Source organism: Aquarana catesbeiana, linkage group LG01, assembly GCF_042186555.1.
Source record: "Aquarana catesbeiana isolate 2022-GZ linkage group LG01, ASM4218655v1, whole genome shotgun sequence".
Classification (NCBI taxonomy): domain Eukaryota; kingdom Metazoa; phylum Chordata; class Amphibia; order Anura; family Ranidae; genus Aquarana; species Aquarana catesbeiana.
This window is the reverse complement of record NC_133324.1, coordinates 971,238,215-971,257,426: the sequence shown is the minus strand read 5'-3', so window position 1 is coordinate 971,257,426 and position 19,212 is coordinate 971,238,215. Positions and strand designations below refer to the sequence as shown.

Here is a 19,212-nt window from a genome sequence, read left to right as displayed (position 1 = left end):
AAGAAGCAGGGGACAAGGCCTGCTTAAGTAGGTGAATTGTGCTAACAAGGCATAAGTAAAGACTCATCAAAGTCAGGGGGAAGATAAAGTTTTACCCAAGGGATCCATAGCTTCTTAAATTTTTTGACTTTATCATTTTCGATAGCGGTCATTTTAGCAAAGATAAGGGCCCTATTCATTCTGTGTTTTACTTCAGCCACAACCAATGTCTGCGTTTTCCACGCTTTAGCAATAGTCTGTTTGGCCGCAGTGGTGAGTTGGGTCAGTAGTCTGAATTGATTGTGGGAGAGTTCTGTTTTATCTAGTTTTTAATCACAAAATAAAGGGTATTGCACCAGAGGCTGCGCGCTCTTCTCTCTTGCTTGTGTGTTTGTAGTTTCCAGTGTTTGCTTGGTTTTGAAGGCAGCAAGATTGTGGTGCTATTGAAAATGAACCCTTTCAAGGCTGGAATTATATAGAACTTTTGGACCCTCTTAGTGCAGGTCACCTGTGGCGTTGGTACAAGTACCGGCATATGTGTATACATGGTAGGGAAAGAGCAGCAGCTCACTGATGAGTCATCTCTCTGCTCTCTCCCCCAATTAGCCACCATTCATTTTATAAACAGTATAAAATAAAAGTATTACTTCCTCATCCCCGGAGATTTTAGGTACACCAGACATGTAAGCTGACAAACACACAAGCTGACCCTTGTAGTGATTATTCAGGACATGTCAACTGGAAAAATGATTTGACGGAGAGGTTCAAAGCAAACCCTCCCCCATACCCTACTGAGGTTCCTCCATATTCACAGGTGAGAGATAGTTTAGACATTGGGGTAAAAGTACTTACCCAGCTTGCCACACTTTGTTTTCTGGACGATAAGGGCCCATATGCTTCCATATTCTGCATTACACGTGCTATGCTGTGTTGTGGTGTCATTCATTTTAAGTGGTACCCCAACATGATAGCATGTCACAATGCATGATAGTGCACTGTGGTGTGCTGAGTTACAAAAATAAAGGTCATATGTGATTTTAAGCATGTAATGCCGCGTACACACGATCGGGATTTTGGGTCAGAAAAAGATATGATGGCTTTTCCGACGGGATTCCGCTCAACTTGGCTTGCATACACACGGTCACACAAAAGTTTGCTGAACTTTTGACTGTCAAGAACGCGGTGACGTATAACACTACGACGAGCCGAGAAAAGGAAGTTCAATGCTTCCGAGCATGCGTCGAATTGTTTCCGAGCATGCGTAGGAATTTTGCGCGTCGAAATTGCCACAGACGATCGCATTTTCGGGTAGGAACTTTTTCCGACCGAAAAATTGAGAACCTGCTCTCAAACTTTTGCTGGCTGGAATTCGGCCAGCAAAAGTCCCATGGAGCTTACACAGGGTCGCATTTTCCGACCAACAGCTCTCATCGGTCTTTTGCTGGCCGAATTTCCGATCGTGTGTACGGGGCATTAGAGTATTGGCAACTCAATCCTTTTAAATGGGCTTTCTTAATGCAATGTGTGTGGACCCAGGTTAATGCACCACAAAGAAATGAATGGGCTCTCACGGATATCTTATCCCCAAAGCAAAAAATATGTCATAGATTGCAGATTTCCAGACCTTGGATGGTCTGGCTGCATTCTTTTTTTTTTTGGCTTAGCAATTACAAAAACTACCCATTGGTTGGTAGTGTCATGTCCTTGTCACTTCCTGCGAGCTAAACTGAAAGCATAAACAATGATGTCAACTTTCCCAGTTCTGAATTACAGAACCTTCCTATGTAATGAAGATGGGGAGAGGAGATGGTGCTTATTAGTTTAAATCTGAAGGGGCACCTAGAGTGACAACGCTGCTCCTAGATACAGTATAGTAAGAGATTGTTGTCACCCTAGAACAGGAAGTGTGTTACTGGCAGGATTACCGGTTGAAAATAAAGAGAAAAAAAGCCTTAAAAAATGAATGCAGCCATCACAATTGGTTGGTAATTTGTTTAGGTTTAGGGTGTTAAATGTTAACCTCTTGCCGAAACACATAAGGACAGCAGCTAAGAGGGTGAACTTTAACACCCACACTTTGCACATATGCATCCACGATGGGCAAGGTTCCTCTACTGACTACACGCTCACTGCACAACAACTGAGCTGTCACAGATAGTTCCTGTTTTCTGGTTATGATCTGGAGCCAGCGGGAGGGGTTCCCTATCATGTGACCACTGTGACAGCCAATCAGTGTTCATGTGTTCGCGAAGTCCGCCACACACTTCAGTGTAAAGACTCAGTTAAAGGGAAGGGGTGAAAAAAAAAAAAATCCTCAGAGTTGCATCTTTGTTTTGGGTCTTCGTAACTTTCAGAAACTCCTTCTATGGTTGGATTTGGAGAAGTGATATCCGCTCTTGCCTTCCATGGTCTGAATGAATGAACTGAACAAAGATTCCTTTCAGTAGTTGGCTTTTGGATGTAGGGTCATTTTTTTTTCTTTACTCTTTAGAATCTGATATCACAGCTGAGGGCCTGGACTCTTAGTGCCCCTTTGATTAGAGAAGACCACAGGGCCTTTATTATTTGGCTTCCCAACCAATGCCTTGGATTCTGGAAGATTCCAAACACCTCTGTTCTCACACTCTAACTTAGCCATTCTCAACTCGGGTTGCTACAGAGGTGTGTAGGCAGGCCTCAGTGCAGGTATGTAGGTGGGTGCAGGGTGGTGCGGCGGCAATAACACACAAAGTCCAGGTGCAAATGGTAGAATTTGTTTCCAAGAAAAGGCAAACAGCTCACGGCAACCCAGTGGGAGGAGACCCAACCGGGAACATTCATGGATACCAATAACGTGTAGGTGAGCAAGTATCAGCAGAGGCGGACTGACAACTGATGGGGCCCCTGGGCAATAGGAGATTATGGGGCCCCCAGGCAATCAGAGATTATGGGGCCACACAGTATACACACACACACAGTATACAATCAAACAGTATACACATACATGTACACACAGTATACACAGACATGTTTCTATTGGCTGAGAAGGTACTGGAGAGATGGAGCAGCTATAATCTCTGGATTTTTAGACCAAAAGGATGTCGGTAAGGGACATTTTAGAGACAGATGTAAAAAAAACACAGATTTTTACATACTGTCCCTGGTTTTACTGAGGCTGACAACCCTGATGGGGCCCCCTAGTGGTCCAGGGCCCTCAGGCAGTGCCCGAGTGGCTCAATGGTCAGTCCGCCCCTGAGTATCTGTCAAGCTGACAGCATCTGTTTGGAGGGGCAGAATGCGGCCTGGCTGTTCCGAACCCAAATGGGAAGATATCCAAGAAGAATGCAGAGCCTTAAGCTTTCTCTGTTCGTCTGGAACCTTTCCCTGTCGCTAAGACTGTCCCTGATAGACGGGTGACCTATCCCTACACTACTCACACACGAATGTGCGTCAAACCCAGGGGCCAGGGTCGTAGATAGACTCTGCCACACCTAAGATGACTGCCAGAGTCACATTGGCAACCAGCATCCAATCAGATCTCTGCCCCAGTGACTCAGGAAACTATAGAGGATGGCGGCCATCTTGTTGGTTTGAAACAACCTCATATTAATATGCTGGGTTTCCTTTATTTTATGCAAGCAATATTTTGAATAAATGTGTTTTTTTTTTGGAGTTTACAAAGCTGTGAGATGGTTTTGCTTTCTCTATGAGTGATACTACTGTTTTGGTGGTGAATCGATCCCGACACTGGAGGAAGTGGAGCAAGTGGTATGAACTAGAGGAACCTACCTTGATTATATCTTAACTTTTTCTGTAGTGGTCATGGTTATCTGGTTATCTGATAAGAGGCTTTGTGTGGTCAATGATGATGGAGGACTCTTCCGGCCTGAGTTACATCACTTACCATCAGTGACCACACATAGCCTCTTACCAGATTACCACTTATTGGTTTTTGATGAGGACTGTGAATGAACTGTTAAGTTCTTTTTCAGTGTTTGCACACTTTTAACCCACTCTGGTGCAGTTTAATTGTGCTTTTTATTTCTTTGGTAAAAAAGCGCTGTACCATTTTCCCTTATATTAGTGGAGGCAACAGACTGCACCTGCCTTCAGGTACCCACTCAAGAAGAACACTACAGCTTTTGTTAATTAGAACTGTTATAAGCATGGTTGGCAATGGAGGTGAAGCACATACAGACCATACAGTTTATCACAGCCCCTGGGATAGGTGTGAGACAGATGCTACCAGAGGATGGCTTCTCCTGAAGGAGTGGTGGAACAGGATAATTCCCACTGCGTTCACTACTGAAAAATATCAGAAGGTTCTGCAATACCAGACAGTGTCCCTCATGCTGTTCCTAATTGCCAGGAACCTTTCTCTGTGCTAAGCACTATCCCTTTCCAGTGAGTTGGTTCCTTTCCCTAACCTGCCACTAGCCTGAAGGGTGCCCAAATGATGTGGGATCCCCTATTTAAAGGCTCCAATGTTAAGATGGCAACCTCAGCTCTCTCTCGAGAACTCAGCATCCAGTCAGATGCCTACCTTCCCAGAGAGGACTAATGGAGGCACCAAAAGGGTAAACTTTCCTTATAGATTCCTCTTCCCCTGTAACAATGACAGAGTGCCACCCGCAGGCCAGAAGATTACATGCACCCGCCTACAGGTGGCTAAGGATTCCTTGAACTGTGGCTGATTGACCTCCCATTTGATGGTGCCTGGATAGTTTCAGGACCAGCACCACTTGAAAGAGCTAGAAGCAGGGCACCAATGATCTTTTTTTAGCTGTCTCCAAGGGTGGCGGTCTGACCACCCCTATAAGGGAGAGCATTCTTTCCACTGACCACCAATGTAAGAGACATTTCTCCCACTAACCACCAATGTAAGAGGCATTCCTCCCACTGACCCCAGATAAATTGGTTTTAGCAGGGGTTCCCTGAGACCTGAATATTATTTCAGGGATTTCTTAAGGGTACAAAAGGTTGAGAAAGGCTGTTCCAATTGGTTAAATCTTTCATGGGAAATGGGGTAAGCTCTTTTAGCTTGTAAAAGGGTCAAGGGTGGATTTGATTATTAGAAAACACCTTGAACAGAATGATATTACACAATACCTCTCTTCTCCGCTAAGCACTGGTCCATTTTCGATTTTACTTTATTCAGTGTCACTTCTGCTTTTTGCCTTTCGGTTGAAGATGTCTCTTTACCCTGAAGACACTGTAGCAGAGAGCCGTTCAGGTCCGCCTCGTTCTGTACTGCCTTCTCCAGCTCAGTCTTGGTGGCGGTCAGATTGCTCCTCATTGATGCCAGGAGCTCCTCTCCCCTCCTGACACTCTGAATATGACTGCTGTTTAGGTCCAGCATGTTTTCTACCATGTCCTTCAGCTCCAGGTGGACCATCTCCAGATTCTGCTGGGTCTTCTCCAGCTCCCGATGGGTGTCCTCCAGCTCACTCTCAGTGCTCACCAGCTTCTTCTTTATTGACTCCAGGAGCTCCTCTTCAATCCTGAGGCTCTGAGTCAGACTGCTGAATGTGGTCTGGTGTTGGATCAAAGCCTGCTGGAGATGACCGGACACCTGAGCATCTAGAACATGTGACACAGACAAGAATAATAATATAAAAATCATTATAAGAATAAAAACATAAAACAGAATAGAGTGCAGAATCTGACTGCCTTCAGGGGATCAGGAAGGAATTTATTTTTTTCCCAAACTAGAGCAAATAGGATAATTTTGTTTTTTGCCTTCCTCTGGATCACCTGTGGGTATAAAGTTCTGTGTTTTCTATTTCTGCATTTTTTCTATTGGTTGAACTCGATGGAGTTAATTAACTAATTAATGTAAATCCCAGAGCCACTAATTAGAATTTGGCTATCTGTTAGAATTATGCTAGTAGGGGAGTCGGCTGGAAGATGGAGCGCTGAGGAGGCTGTTGGTGGCCTAGGAGGGATCCCCTAGGTCTGGGGGGGGGGGGGGGGGGGGGGTGGGGCTTTACCTTCAAGCTGGGCCCAGGCTGGCTTTGGAAGATTCTAAAAGCAATGCGGTTTGAAAGGAATCCTGCCTGAGAAGCAGCGGGAGCAAGGAGGACAGAGTGAGTACATCAGAACACCTCAGGTTTTTTAAGGGGAGAGACTGGCACATGTAGCAAGCTTTATAAAAGGACAGCGTTGTGCTTAACCACTTTTTACCCTTGCCCTGGGAGATCTTCAGCATCCAGCAGAGGGGTTTAGGGTCACAGAATACTCCAAAATGACCAGTAGTAGCCATAGGAGGACACACTTCTCTCTAATCTTTCAATAGCAGCTTTCTGGAGGTAGTAGGGAATGGCTAATATATATAGAATCCTACAGAAGCAGTCCACAAAGCCACTGCTAGCACTTAGTTCCCTCATAGCACTCACCCAGCTATCAGTCCCAACAAGGTCTTTACTCACAGGGTCCTAGGTGCTGTCTGCCACCCAGCATCCACAGGCAGATCCTTAGTGAGAGAGATAACAAGAACCTTCCCCAACACTCTAGCGTAGTGCCCTCCAGATAGTGTAATTCTCAGGCAATTTTCCACAGGCCCTCAGCTTAGCAGGCGCTGAGGCCTAGACTGCAGCATCTTATCTCTCTGCCTATCTTTTAGAGGCAACAGCCTCCCCAGGAGAACTGAAACCCTCCCAGACGAGGAAAGAATCTGCTCAAGCCTCCTGCGTATTTATCACTTCCCCAGCCCCCTGCTGGATGCCTCCTTCCAGGGATAAGCTGGGGCATGATAAATATTCCACTGATCATTTAAACTTCCCTCCCTATGCTTAGGAAGCTTCTGCAAGAGGCAGGCGAAGCAATCAAACTCTCAGCTCAGGAATCCTGATCAGACCAAACAATCAACTACCACTCCACTCACTACAGTGGAGCCAAAAAAATATTTAATAATAAGTGATGGGTAAATTGCTATATAGCAGTGGTCCCCAAAATGTTTTTAAACAAAGGACCACTTCGCAGTCTGTTGTTCAGTGAAAATTACCTGTGTGCAGGCTCCATGACCTGCAGCGCTCCTCATTATGATGTCATGGCCAAAAGATATCTGTAACAAATTGCTGTGTGCTGGAACGCTCTGCACCACTCTACACAGTGGCTTCCATGATGTTCAGTGAGAAAGCTCTCTTTCTCACTGAACATAGAACCGTCCTTTCTGGTTGTCAATTAGGAGAAGGAGTCAGTCCTGTCTGGACCCTATGTGTGGACCCTATGGGAATTCATCATTATTGTCATCTATTTTTTTAGTGGTTTGATACTTCTATTTTGTATATATGTATATTTATTTAATACAATTTGCATTTTTGTATATTGTTGCTGTTAAAGTCCCAGTTTTTTGGGGGGTATCTCCTACTCCTAATTGACTGCACAAGGGATGTTGGCAACCCCAAGTGGTATGGTTGGATGTTCTCTCTTCTTTATGCCCGTCCCTTCTGGTTGGACTGCAAGCCGCAATCCCAACCCTGCGCTGCTCTCTTGCTTCTGGATAGGCCCTCACACAGCCTGGCAGCCAGATGCCCCTGGATAGTCCCAATCTCTGGCCTAGCAGCCCGGGCACCACAACCCACATCCACCCAGACAGATGTCCAGGTGGCACAGAACACAGATCACTTGACTCTACCCCAATATATAGGCTTTTCCAGCAGGCCAAGGGATCCAAGAAAACCCCTGCACATTGGTTGAGACACCCCACATTCCCATAATCTAACCTTGCATGCCCTTCTCGTATCTAGTACCACCAAGTACCAATCAATCAATCAATATACGCTTATTGCGATTTTTTTTTTACCAAAAATATGTAGAAGAATACATATTGGCCTAAACTGATGAAGAAATTTGTTTTTTTTTTTAAATTTTTGGGGGATATTTATTATAGCAAAAAGTTAAATATATTGTTTTTTTTTCAAAATTGTTGCTCTCTTTTTGTTTATAACGCAGAAAATAAAAACCGCAGAGGTGATCAAATATCACCAAAAAAAATCTCTATTTGTGGGGGAAAAAAGGACATCAATTTTGTTTGGGTGCAACGTCGCACGACCGCGTAAATTTCAGTTAAAGCAACGCAGTGCCGAATTGCAAAAAATGGCCTGGTCATTAAGGGGGCAAATACTTCCGGTCCTTAAGTGGTTAAAGTAATCTTTTTTCATAAATAAAAGATTCAGTCATGTTAAAAACCCATTCAACATGTAGAGTCTAATGTAAGAAATATTGTCTTTCTCCATGATATATGTAGCACCCTCCTAGGTAGGTGATAGAATGAGTGCAGTGGTGGCGGGTGCTCAATATTTTGGGGGGGGGGGTTAAGCAAACCTGGCCCCCTCACTCACACTACCCCCCATTCCCCCCCTGATGGGAAGGCAGTGGTATATGGCCTTACCCTAGGAGGACGATGACGATATGGTGGTGTTGGCGCTGGATCCGGGGTAGGGCTCCTGGAAGCTGGAGGAGGCTGTTGCTGCTCCTCCACCTGCTGCTCCTCACTGCATATGGCCCACAACTTGCCAAGGGAAGAGCCGGGGCTGTTGCTTCACTTCCTGGCTGAACAGGAAGTAGGTCCTGAGACTGCCGGAGAGAACAGGCTGTCGGTGGTGCCGCAGGAGCCTTGTGACTACAGGCACCCTAAGGATCCTTAGACAGTTATGCCCTCTCATGCTCTAAGTCAGATGAGGGCCTTCCTCAGAGCTTTGTCCAGGAACGTCCACTACTTGACTAAGGGACATTGCTCTGCGTTGCTGTGAAGAAGTCTGCATGGGTATTTGCAGGGACTTCAGTTAGGTATCACTAGGAAGGAAGTTAGAGTCCTCGGTGTGAATAGTTCAGTTTGGAGTATCCTACCATATCCCTTACCCCAGGGGTCTCAAACTGGCAGCCCTCCAGCTATTGCAAAACTACAAGTCCCATGAGGCATTGCAAGGCTGACAGTTACAAGCATGGCTCCCACAGGCAGAGGCATGATGAGAATTGTAGTTTTGCAACAGCTAGAGGGCCACCAGTTTGAGATCCCTGCCTTACCCTATCCAAGTTCTCCAATAAAACAAAAACCAAACCCCTAGACTGGTCATTGGAGTACCGAGCGGAAGTGTGTGTGCACCTGGCTGTGGGAACTACCTTGTGCCTGGCTGCAAAAAGTGGGGAAGACCCAGGCAAAATACCAGCGGCTCCTGCGGGGGTAGCACTACATATACTGTATAAATGATCCATACAATATGGAAATGAAGAATGATAACAGTTAAAAGGGGAACATGGAAAAGAGGATCAACAAGAGGAGAGGAGAGGGGGGAGAGGACGGGCATCGATGGAAGAGGAGAAGAACCATCAGAGACAGGAACAGACAGGGAGGGAAAATAGAAGAACTATAACAGAGAGAAGGGTAGCAGACACACATGGAAGAGGAGAAGAATGATGACGGGGGGGGGATATGAATAGAAGAGGAGGAGAATGATGACAGAGGGGAGGGGATATAAATAGAAGAGGAGGAGAATGATGACAGAGGGGGGGAGGGGGGCATTAATGGAAGAGAATGATGATAGAGGGGGGGAGAGGGGGCATGGATGGAAAAGGAGGATTATGATGGCAGGGGAGAGGTGCAATAAATGGAAGAGGAGGGGAATGACGACAAAGGAGAGGAGAGTTGACATGGATAAAAGAGGAAGAGAATAATAAAAGCTGGAAGAAAAGGGCACATGGATGGAAGATGAAGAGAATGATTACAAAGATGAGGAGTGGGGACATGGATGGAAGATGAAGAGAATGATGACAGAGAGGAGGAGAGGGGACATGGATGGAAGATGAAGAGAATGATGACAGAGAGGAGGAGAGGGGACATGGATGGAAGATGAAGAGAATGATGACAGAGGGGAGGAGAGGGGACATGGATGGAAGAGAAGGAGAATTATGACAGAGAGGAGGAGAGGGGGCATGGATGGAAGATGAAGAGAATGATGACAGAGGGGAGGAGATGGGACTTGGATGGAAGAGGAATAGAATGATGACAAAGAGGAGGAGTGGGGACATGAATGGAAGAGGAGGATAATGATGGCAGAGGGGAGGAGAAGGGACAAGGATGGAAGAGGAGGGGGATGATAACAGAAGGGAGGAGAGGGGACATGGATTGAAGAGGAGGAGACAACTGTTGTCTTAATTCTTTCTGTTGTTTGAAGTACAGTTGTCAATACCAAAAGTTAGTAAACTAAAGCTAGGACTGCAGTGCACCACCCAGAACATCACAGTACAGCACAGTGAAGAAATGTTTGAGGTTGTGTGAGCTCTATAAACAGGTTAGGAGCCTCTTCTGATTGGGTTGAACTGAAAGGAATGTTTTCCTCCACCATATAAATATTTCTGACATCACTCACATTTCACGGTCAGGCCGATCACCATCATTGACAGAACAAGACACAGCGGCAGAGAGACCAGAGCAAGATGCAGAGAATGCTTCTGGAACCCTAAGACACAAAAATGGGTGATTAGCCCAAAGACTGTAAGATGAGGGTGCCATATACAGAAACAGTTGGAGAAGTCTCATATTTAAAAGTGATTAAGAACCTTTACAGCCAATATATAAACAAACGTGTAGGCTGGAGTATCCCTAAGCAAATTTGGTATTTGCAGGTAGGTTGTAGCCTACATAAGATCTGCTTATGCTATCTGCCTGGTACAAGACATTTATGCTTCTGCATTGTACTGTGAAGTGTTCTCCAGGATATAGAGTGAGAAGATACATTGTATTGGGTTAGGAATATTTATTCTGCCTTGGCCAATCACTCAGAGGTTTATGATGGTGATGTAGGATTGGAAAGTGGATAAATATTTAGGAAGCTTTTCTTGGATGCCCCTTGCCTTTGAGGTTCTCCCTGGAGAGGACATGAATGAGGAATGTCTTTGCCTCCCAGGTCTTCCCTGGAAAGAACATGAATGAGGAAGGTCTTTGCCTTCCAGATCCTCCCTGGAGATGACATGAATGAAGAAGGTCTTTGCCTCCAAGATCCTCCCTGGAGAGGACATGAATGAAGAAGGTCTTTGCCACCCAGATCTTCCCTGGAGAGGACATGAATTAATAAGGTCTTTGCCTCCCAGGTCCTACCTGGAGAGGATATAACTGAGGAAGGTCTTTGCCTCCCAAGTCCTCCCTGAAGGCCCTTAGCTTGAGGGAGGAAGCTTAAGAAGAGTTATGTTCGTAGGTTTGTACATCTGAGCTTAAAGCGGGGTTCCACCCAAATTTTGAACAATATCTGTATGTATTCTCTTCCTTGCCTAGATGCTGACATGCCATTTAAAAAAATGTAAATCGCCATAATTACCTTTTATTTTTCTATTCTTCTTTGCACTTCCTGGTTCTCCTCCCATGGGAGTAGGTGTGTTTCTAGCCTCTCCCAGACTCCGCACGGCCTCCTGGGAGCTAGTCTCAGGCTTCCCAGGATGCCACTGAGCATGTGCGGGAAAGAGCGGTGAATGCTGGGAGCACAGCATTCACCGCATCCAGGAAATAAATGCTTGTGGGCTTCAAATGCCCACAATGAAGATGGAAACCGCCTGCAGTGAATAATATAAGTTATTCTTTCCGACGAAATCTGAGACATATTACACACAATATGTGAGTATGTAATGCTGAGAAGAAAAGTTTGTGAATGAACTAAAAAAAAAAAAAAACGATAGATAGGTGGACCCCCGCTTTAAGTTTGTCTGAAGCATTCTAATCCAGTCTGTGGAAGAGGCCAAGGATTTCCTAATAACATATTACAGGCTTCAAGTGCAAAGACACACCTCAGCCTTGGGTGGAGCTGGTGCATATCATTGTGGACCATCTACCTGAAACCGGAAGAGACAGTCAGCTCATGATCACTGAGGAAGACCAAGAAGGCGGTGCGGCACCCAAGTTGTGACACCTTAACAGTGACTTGCAGCAGGACAATGCTGAATTCGCTGGACAGGTGATTATGTGAATCAAATACAAACCATCATAACAGGTAAGGGGGGGGGGGTCAAAAAAGAAATAGGGGGGAGTGAAGTTCCTTTTTAACTCTTTCGAATATCAAACATCAGCAGCAGTGGGGGGGGGGTTTCATATACTATAGCAGCTGGGAGTGTGTGCATATCTGAAACATTGACTTTGGCTGTCAGATGGAAGCAATCCTGTGACTGTACAACAGCCCGAATGGTTCCAAAAACTATCGGTGGTACAGCCCCCCCCCCCCAAGCCATCTCCCCGCCATATTCACTGCTGTCCCACCTGCAGGCTCAAGACCCTCATGGTGGTGCCCCTGGGTAGAGAAGAGGGAGACCAGTGAATGTGTGTTTGCTGATATCACCTATCTACAATAAACACAGAATCAATGTGTATTATGTGACTTGGTGTTTTGGCTGTCACTCTCCCTGTCCTCAGAAGAAGATACTGAAGCACAATCTGCACTCCATTAACTTCAATAGAAGACAAGTGAGATATCAGGGGTCTATCAGACCCTTTATGTCTCATTAAAAGAACATGTTATAGCAAAATGCTATCACATAGGGGTCTTTAAGTGGAGAAAAAGTGAAAGGTTCCCCCCTTAAAATTAAAACCAGACCCTTATCCAGGCATGCAGCCTGGCTGGCCAGGAAACGGAGGCCAGTGAGCACATGCCCCCTCTTCTTGAACCATAGAGAGTGTTCATTGGCAGGGGGATGGCGAAAGTATTAGAAACCTCCCACAATGTAAATCCAACATCAATCATGCCATCCATCAATATAGATCCATCATCATTCATGATGAGCGATGCCCCGACAACCTGCTGAAAGGAAGACATGTGCTATTATATGACCCTTTATTGCTGCTAACCCTGTTACAAATGACAGTTCCCCAGTGCTGCTGCAATGTCAACCCAGAATGGGGACCCAATGCGACCATGTCTTCATCTATTTCAGCACTGAATGTATGAAATCCTTGTTTGAAAGCTTGGAGTAGGACAAAACAATGACGTCACTTCTTCAGCCTCCCTCTATTGAAAAATTGTGTAACGTTTGTGGTGGCTTAAATTTTTGACTAAATTTTCTTTTTAAAAGAGAAATTGTCAGAATTCATTGGAGTCTTACGCCATTTTTGTGTAAAGAATTGTCACTCAGCTTTTTTTCAGCCCCACTTTGCATTTTATTCTTTAGAAATGTTTGTACATGGCATGAGTTCCTCTAATGGATTGTTTGAATATCTATCAGGATGGGGTACTTTGTTTAGTTAAAATGAGTAAAGTGAAGAAATCAGCCAGAGTATGACCAAGTATGACATATATTAAACATTTATATTGAGCTTTCTGGTTTATTTCTGATTAATTTATTCCACGATTGCGCTCAAAACTCCTCCCTCACTGTTGTTGCTCTTCAGTTTTCTTATATTCATCATAAATGTACAACATCACGGCACACCTCACCTGCCATCAGCCGACGGCCTCTCCCCTTAGCAGGTGTTGGTGGTGATCTCTCCCTTCTAGGTGGCTGCGGACCAGTGACATTCTCATACATGTCATCCCAGTGATTAGTGCGATCCTCAGGGGTGGAGCCTGAAATGAAACAAAATCAGATATAAATATCTGATAGGGTGCCTTGTGCTGTAGATCCCCGGTGCCCAACCTGTGACCTGGAGGCTACATGCCACTAATTGCCACTTTATGTGTGGCTCTCAAGGTCCCTGCAGATGGCAGTCCAGTTTCCCTCTGTAATAGCAGTGATTTCTAGCAGTTTTGTGTAGTGTGTCAACAGTCTATGTCTCCTGAAGCTTATCTCTAATCTCCACTGGTCAACAATTACTATAGTATGTCTACAGTTTTCTTGCCCATCGTGTTTGACCATCTTATGTTGGATTGTCTGCACTCCTTTGGTATCTTTTGTGGCAAGCAAAAAGTCTTTGACCATCTCTAGTTTAATGTCTGCAGTCTCTGACCATATCATGTGGCATGTATGCAGTCTCTGACCATTTATTGTAGTATGTTTGCATAATATGCCCATAGTCCTTGACCATTTTCTGTTACGTCTTCAGTCTCTTACCATCTCGTGTTGGCTTGTCTACACTCTTTGGGCATCTTTTGTGGGAAGCACAATGTTTTTTGACCATCTCTAGTTTAATGTCTGCAGTCTCTGGCCATATCCTGTGGCATGTGTGCAGTCTCCGATCATCTCTAGTAGTATGTCTGCAGGCTTTGACCATCTCTAGTAGTATGTCTGCATAACATGCCTGTAGTCCTTGATCATTTTACGTTGCATTTCTGCAGTCTCTGACCATCTTATGTTGGCTTGTCTGCTCATCCTGGCCATCACTTGTAGCATGCCTGTAGTCTTTGACCTTCTCATGTTGTATGCCTGTAGTCTTTGACCATCTCCTATTGTATGCCTGTAGCCTTTGACCATCTCATGTTGTAAGCCTGTAGTCTTTGACCATCTCCTATTGTATGCCTGTAGTCTTTGACCATCTCATGTTATATGCCTGTAGTCTTTGACCATCTCCTGTTGTATGCCTGTAGTCTTTGACCATCTCATGTTGTATGCCTGTAGTCTTTGACCATCTCTTATTGTATGCCTGTAGTCTTTGGCCATCTCATGTTGTATGCCTGTAGTCTTTGACCATCTCTTATTGTATGCCTGTAGTCTTTGACCATCTCATGTTGTATGCCTGTAGTCTTTGACCATCTCCTATTGTATGCCTGTAGTCTTTGACCATCTTCTATTGTATGCCTGTAGCCTTTGACCATCTCATGTTGTAAGCCTGTAGTCTTTGACCATCTCCTATTGTATGCCTGTAGTCTTTGACCATCTCATGTTATATGCCTGTAGTCTTTGACCATCTCATGTATGCCTGTAGTCTTTGACTATCTCATGTTGTATGCCTGTAGTCTTTGACCATCGCATGTTGTATGCCTGTAGTCTTTGACCATCTCCTATTGTATGCCTGTAGTCTTTGACCATCTCATGTTGTATGCCTGTAGTCTTTGACTATCTCATGTTGTATGCCTGTAGTCTTTGACCATCTCATGTTGTATGCCTATAGTCTTTGACCATCTCATGTTGTATGCCTGTAGTCTTTGACCATCTCCTATTGTATGCCTGTAGTCTTTGACCATCTCATGTTGTATGCCTGTATTCTTTGACTATCTCATGTTGTATGCCTGTAGTCTTTGACCATCTCATGTTGTATGCATGTAGTCTTTGACCATCTCATGTTGTATGCCTATAGTCTTTGACCATCTCATGTTGTATGCCTGTAGTCTTTGACCATCTCCTATTGTATGCCTGTAGTCTTTGACCATCTCATGTTGTATGCCTGTATTCTTTGACTATCTCATTTTGTATGCCTGTAGTCTTTGACCATCTCATGTTGTATGCCTATAGTCTTTGACCATCTCATGTTGTATGCCTGTAGTCTTTGACCATCTCTTATTGTATGCCTGTAGTCTTTGACCATCTCATGTTGTATGCCTGTATTCTTTGACTATCTCATGTTGTATGCCTGTAGTCTTTGACCATCTCATGTTGTATGCATGTAGTCTTTGACCATCTCATGTTGTATGCCTATAGTCTTTGACCATCTCATGTTGTATGCATGTAGTCTTTGACCATCTCATGTTGTATGCCTGTAGTCTTTGACCATCTCTTATTGTATGCCTGTAGTCTTTGGCCATCTCATGTTGTATGCCTGTAGTCTTTGACCATCTCATGTTGTATGCCTGTAGTCTTTGACCATCTCATGTTGTATGCCTGTAGTCTTTGACCATCTCATGTTGTATGCCTGTAGTCTTTGACTATCTCATGTTGTATGCCTGTAGTCTTTGACCATCTCATGTTGTATGCCTGTAGTCTTTGACCATTTCCTGTTGTATGCCTGTAGTCTTTGACCATCTCATGTTGTATGCCTGTAGTCTTTGACCATCTCATGTTGTAAGCCTGTAGTCTTTGACCATCTCATGTTGTAAGCCTGTAGTCTTTAACCATCTCATCATAGCCTGTCTGCACTCTCTGGCTTTTTCATGTTGTAAGCCTGTAGTCTTTAACCATCTCATCATGGCCTGTCTGCACTCTCTGGCTTTTTCATGTAGCAGGCCTGTAGTCTTTCACCATCTTCTGTTGCATGTCTTCAGTCTTTGACCATCTCTTTTAGCATGCCTGTAGTCTTTGGCCATCTTATGCTGGCTTGTCTGCACTCTCTGGTTATCTCTTGTAGCAAGCCTGTAGTCTTTGACCATCTCCTGTAGTATGCCTGTAGTCTTTGACCATCATCTGTTGCATGTCGGATGTCTTTGACCATATTCTGTAGTATTACATTCACTGAATATTATGTGTGACCCTCTGGCGATGTCATGGGCCACACACGAGGCCCCCTATATCACGAAAGTTGACCATCCCTGATATAGGTTACCCTGTATGGCGAATAGAACTGTGACTGCTCTAATGACTGGAGCTCACTGGACAGCCAAGACCACTGGCGAAACTTCAACTACAGTCCCCATCTATGTTTTGGAAAAGTCAGACTGACTGACTGCTTTTGAATGGTAAAAGGCAGAGCTTTTCTAAAAAAAATTATACCGTCGCTGTATATTGTGACATGTCAGAAACTAGTTTAAAGTTATTAAAGTTTATTTATAGTTACTAACAGGTCCCCACAATGTTGACAGACCTAGGGGAAGTTAAGCTATGCAACAACAGCCAAGCTTTCCCCATGTGCTCTGCTTCCCTGTATACATGGTTTCTGGTTCTTTCCAGAGAAAGATTCACTTCCCTTTTTTTCTGTGAATACTTTCTTCTCCGTTCTGTAAATCTGACTCTGAGCATAGAAATAACTGAGACTGCATGCGCTAACACTGACCGACCCAACATCTACAGCTCTGTAGATCTGACTTTATTGGGTGACTTAAAGTGTTGGTTCACCTTTCTGCACTTTTACCCCCCCCCCCCCAAGTTCTCCCACACATTGTGAGGCACTGTGAAGATTTTTATAAAGCTGCCTCTTTCTGATTACATGCCTCTATGTCCTGCACAGCCCGTCTTCACAAAGTTCCAGGTGGTCAACCTGCCCTCATCCCCTAGTTGGTCAGCCTCCCTTCGCCCTCTGGGTGGTCAGCCTCCCTCCATCCTTTGGGTGGTAAGCCTCCCTGTGTCCTCTGGGTGGTCAACCTCCCTGTGTCCACTGGTTGGTAAACCTCCCTCTGTCCTATGAGCAAACTTCCCTCCATCCTCTGGGTGGTTAACCACATTCTGTCCTCTAGATAAATCTCTCTCCATCCCCTGGGTGGTCAACATTCCTCTATTCTCTGGTTAAACCTCCCTCCATCCTCTGGGTGGTCAACCTCTCTCCATCCCCTGGGAGATCCACCTCCCTCTATCCTCTGGGTAAACCTCCCTCTGTCCTCTAGGTGGTCAACCTTCCTTTGGGTGGTCAACCTCCCTCCACCCTCTGGGTGGTCATCCTTTCTGCATCCACTTGGTGGTCAACCTTCCCACATCCTCTCAGTGGTCAACCTCCTTGCGTCTTGTGGGTGATCAACCTCCCTGTGTCCTGTGTGTGATCAACCTCCTTTTGTCCTCTGGGTGGTCAACCACCCTTTGTTCTCTGGGTGTTCAATCTTCCTGTGTACTCTGGGTGGTCAAACTTCCTGTGTCCTCTGGGTGGTCAACCTTCCTTCATCCTCTGGGTGGACAGCCTCCCTTTGTCCTCTGGGTAAACTTCTCTGCATCCCCTGGTTGTCAAAACCCCTCTGTCTTCTAGGTGGTCAACCTCCCTTGGTCCTTTGCGTGATCAACCCCCCTCCACCATCTGGGTGGTCAACCTCCCTCCATCCTCTGAGTGGTCCACTTCCTTCTGTTCTCCCTCCAGATTCAGATCCCAAGGGAAATTTTTAATCAGAGGTTATCCAACATCTGGGTGGTCTACGTCCCTCCGTTCTAGAGGTGGTCAACCTCTCTTTGTCCTATGGATAAACCTCCCTCCATTCTCTGGGTGGTCAACCTCCCTTTATTCTCTGGGTGGTCAACCTCTCTCTGTCCTCTGGGTGGTCAACCTTCCTCTGTCTTTTGGAAAAACCTCCCTCCATCTTCTGGGTGGTCAACTTCCATCTGTCCTCTGGGTGGTCAACCTCCCTCCGCCCTGGGGGAGCACAACCTCTCTCTGTCCCCTGGGTGATCCACCTCCTTCGGTTCTCTGGGTATTCAACCTCTCTCCATTCTCTGGGTGGTCAACCACCCTCCTTTACAAGTGCAACCCCAGTGGCTGCTCTCATCTCAGAGAAAGTGCATCGCAGAATGCATTGTGCAAGGGCAAAGTTTGAATGAGACAGAAGCTAGGGGAAGCCACTGGGGGCGCACTTCTAACAATCGCCCACCCTGCCATTTACCCAGGATGCAGGAGGAGTCCTCCACCTAGGGCTGCATTTCTGAACCAAGGTTCCTCCTTGCTAGGAGTTTCTTGAGGTGAGAACAGTGGCTGAATAGTCTCTTGCCTACAGTGACCACCAATGTAAGGACCCGGAGTCACCACAGTTTTCAATCGCTGAACTTCACTTTCTTATATAGGGCAAGGGAAGAGAGAGAGGATTATCCCACTCATTATTTTTATTTACAAAACTCTTTACGACCTACTGATCACACAAATGTACATTTCTACTTTGTTACATTATTGTAAAATTCTAATGACAATTCCTCCAGCACATTATCAGGCTATAAATACAGAGGAGGATCACTCCATAGTAAAATAATAACATTTCATAAATAATATTACCGCCATGTTGGGTTTCCCTCAGCGCGATGCCACTGAATCTCAGTTCGGCGTAGGTGACGGCGTCGGTCATGTTGGTCCCATTTATGAGAATGGTGAGAACTGATTTATGATTTAATGTACCAGAAGAGGAAGGAACTCAGATCTGTTATGATCAGAGGAATCACGCTCTGCTGGGTTTTATCTAATAATAATAAACGTTACTAAATACCGCCCAGCAGAACCAGCACATAGCGGCGGAAAGTTTTTTTTTTTAAATGTAATGATTTATTTTTAGCATTTAAAACTGAACTCCAGGCAGATGTAAAAGACAGAAAGCAATGCAGCTCTGTATTCATTATTATGTCATTAAGGTCCCATTTTGATACATACAGCATGTGTTTGGAGGAGAGTATTAGGTAGGTGCACAGCTTCATGACTAGGCATGTGCGGTTCGTTTCGCTCTGAATAAATATTTGGATGCATTTTTCGCTATTCGGAGATTCGGATATATATGAATCCCCAAATTATAG

The 19,212-nt window shown here is 45.0% G+C and overlaps 1 protein-coding gene across 2 annotated transcripts in view; it reads right to left on the bottom strand.

The window, feature by feature from the left end:
- The window catches only part of LOC141122985 (uncharacterized), a 55,451-nt gene extending 36,571 nt beyond the window's left edge, over positions 1-18,880 (bottom strand). Inside the window, exons 1-4 of one of the 2 annotated variants that reach the window (XM_073612020.1) lie at positions 18,704-18,880; positions 13,374-13,502; positions 10,329-10,418; positions 5,068-5,538 (exon numbers count right to left, since the gene is read on the bottom strand). In XM_073612020.1, coding sequence (XP_073468121.1) covers positions 5,068-5,538; positions 10,329-10,418; positions 13,374-13,502; positions 18,704-18,773 — 760 coding nt within the window. In that variant the 5' untranslated portion in view covers positions 18,774-18,880. The remainder of the gene's footprint in view (positions 1-5,067; positions 5,539-10,328; positions 10,419-13,373; positions 13,503-18,703) is intronic. The other variant, XM_073612021.1, reaches the window with a different exon arrangement.
- Positions 18,881-19,212: the final 332 nt, after the last annotated feature.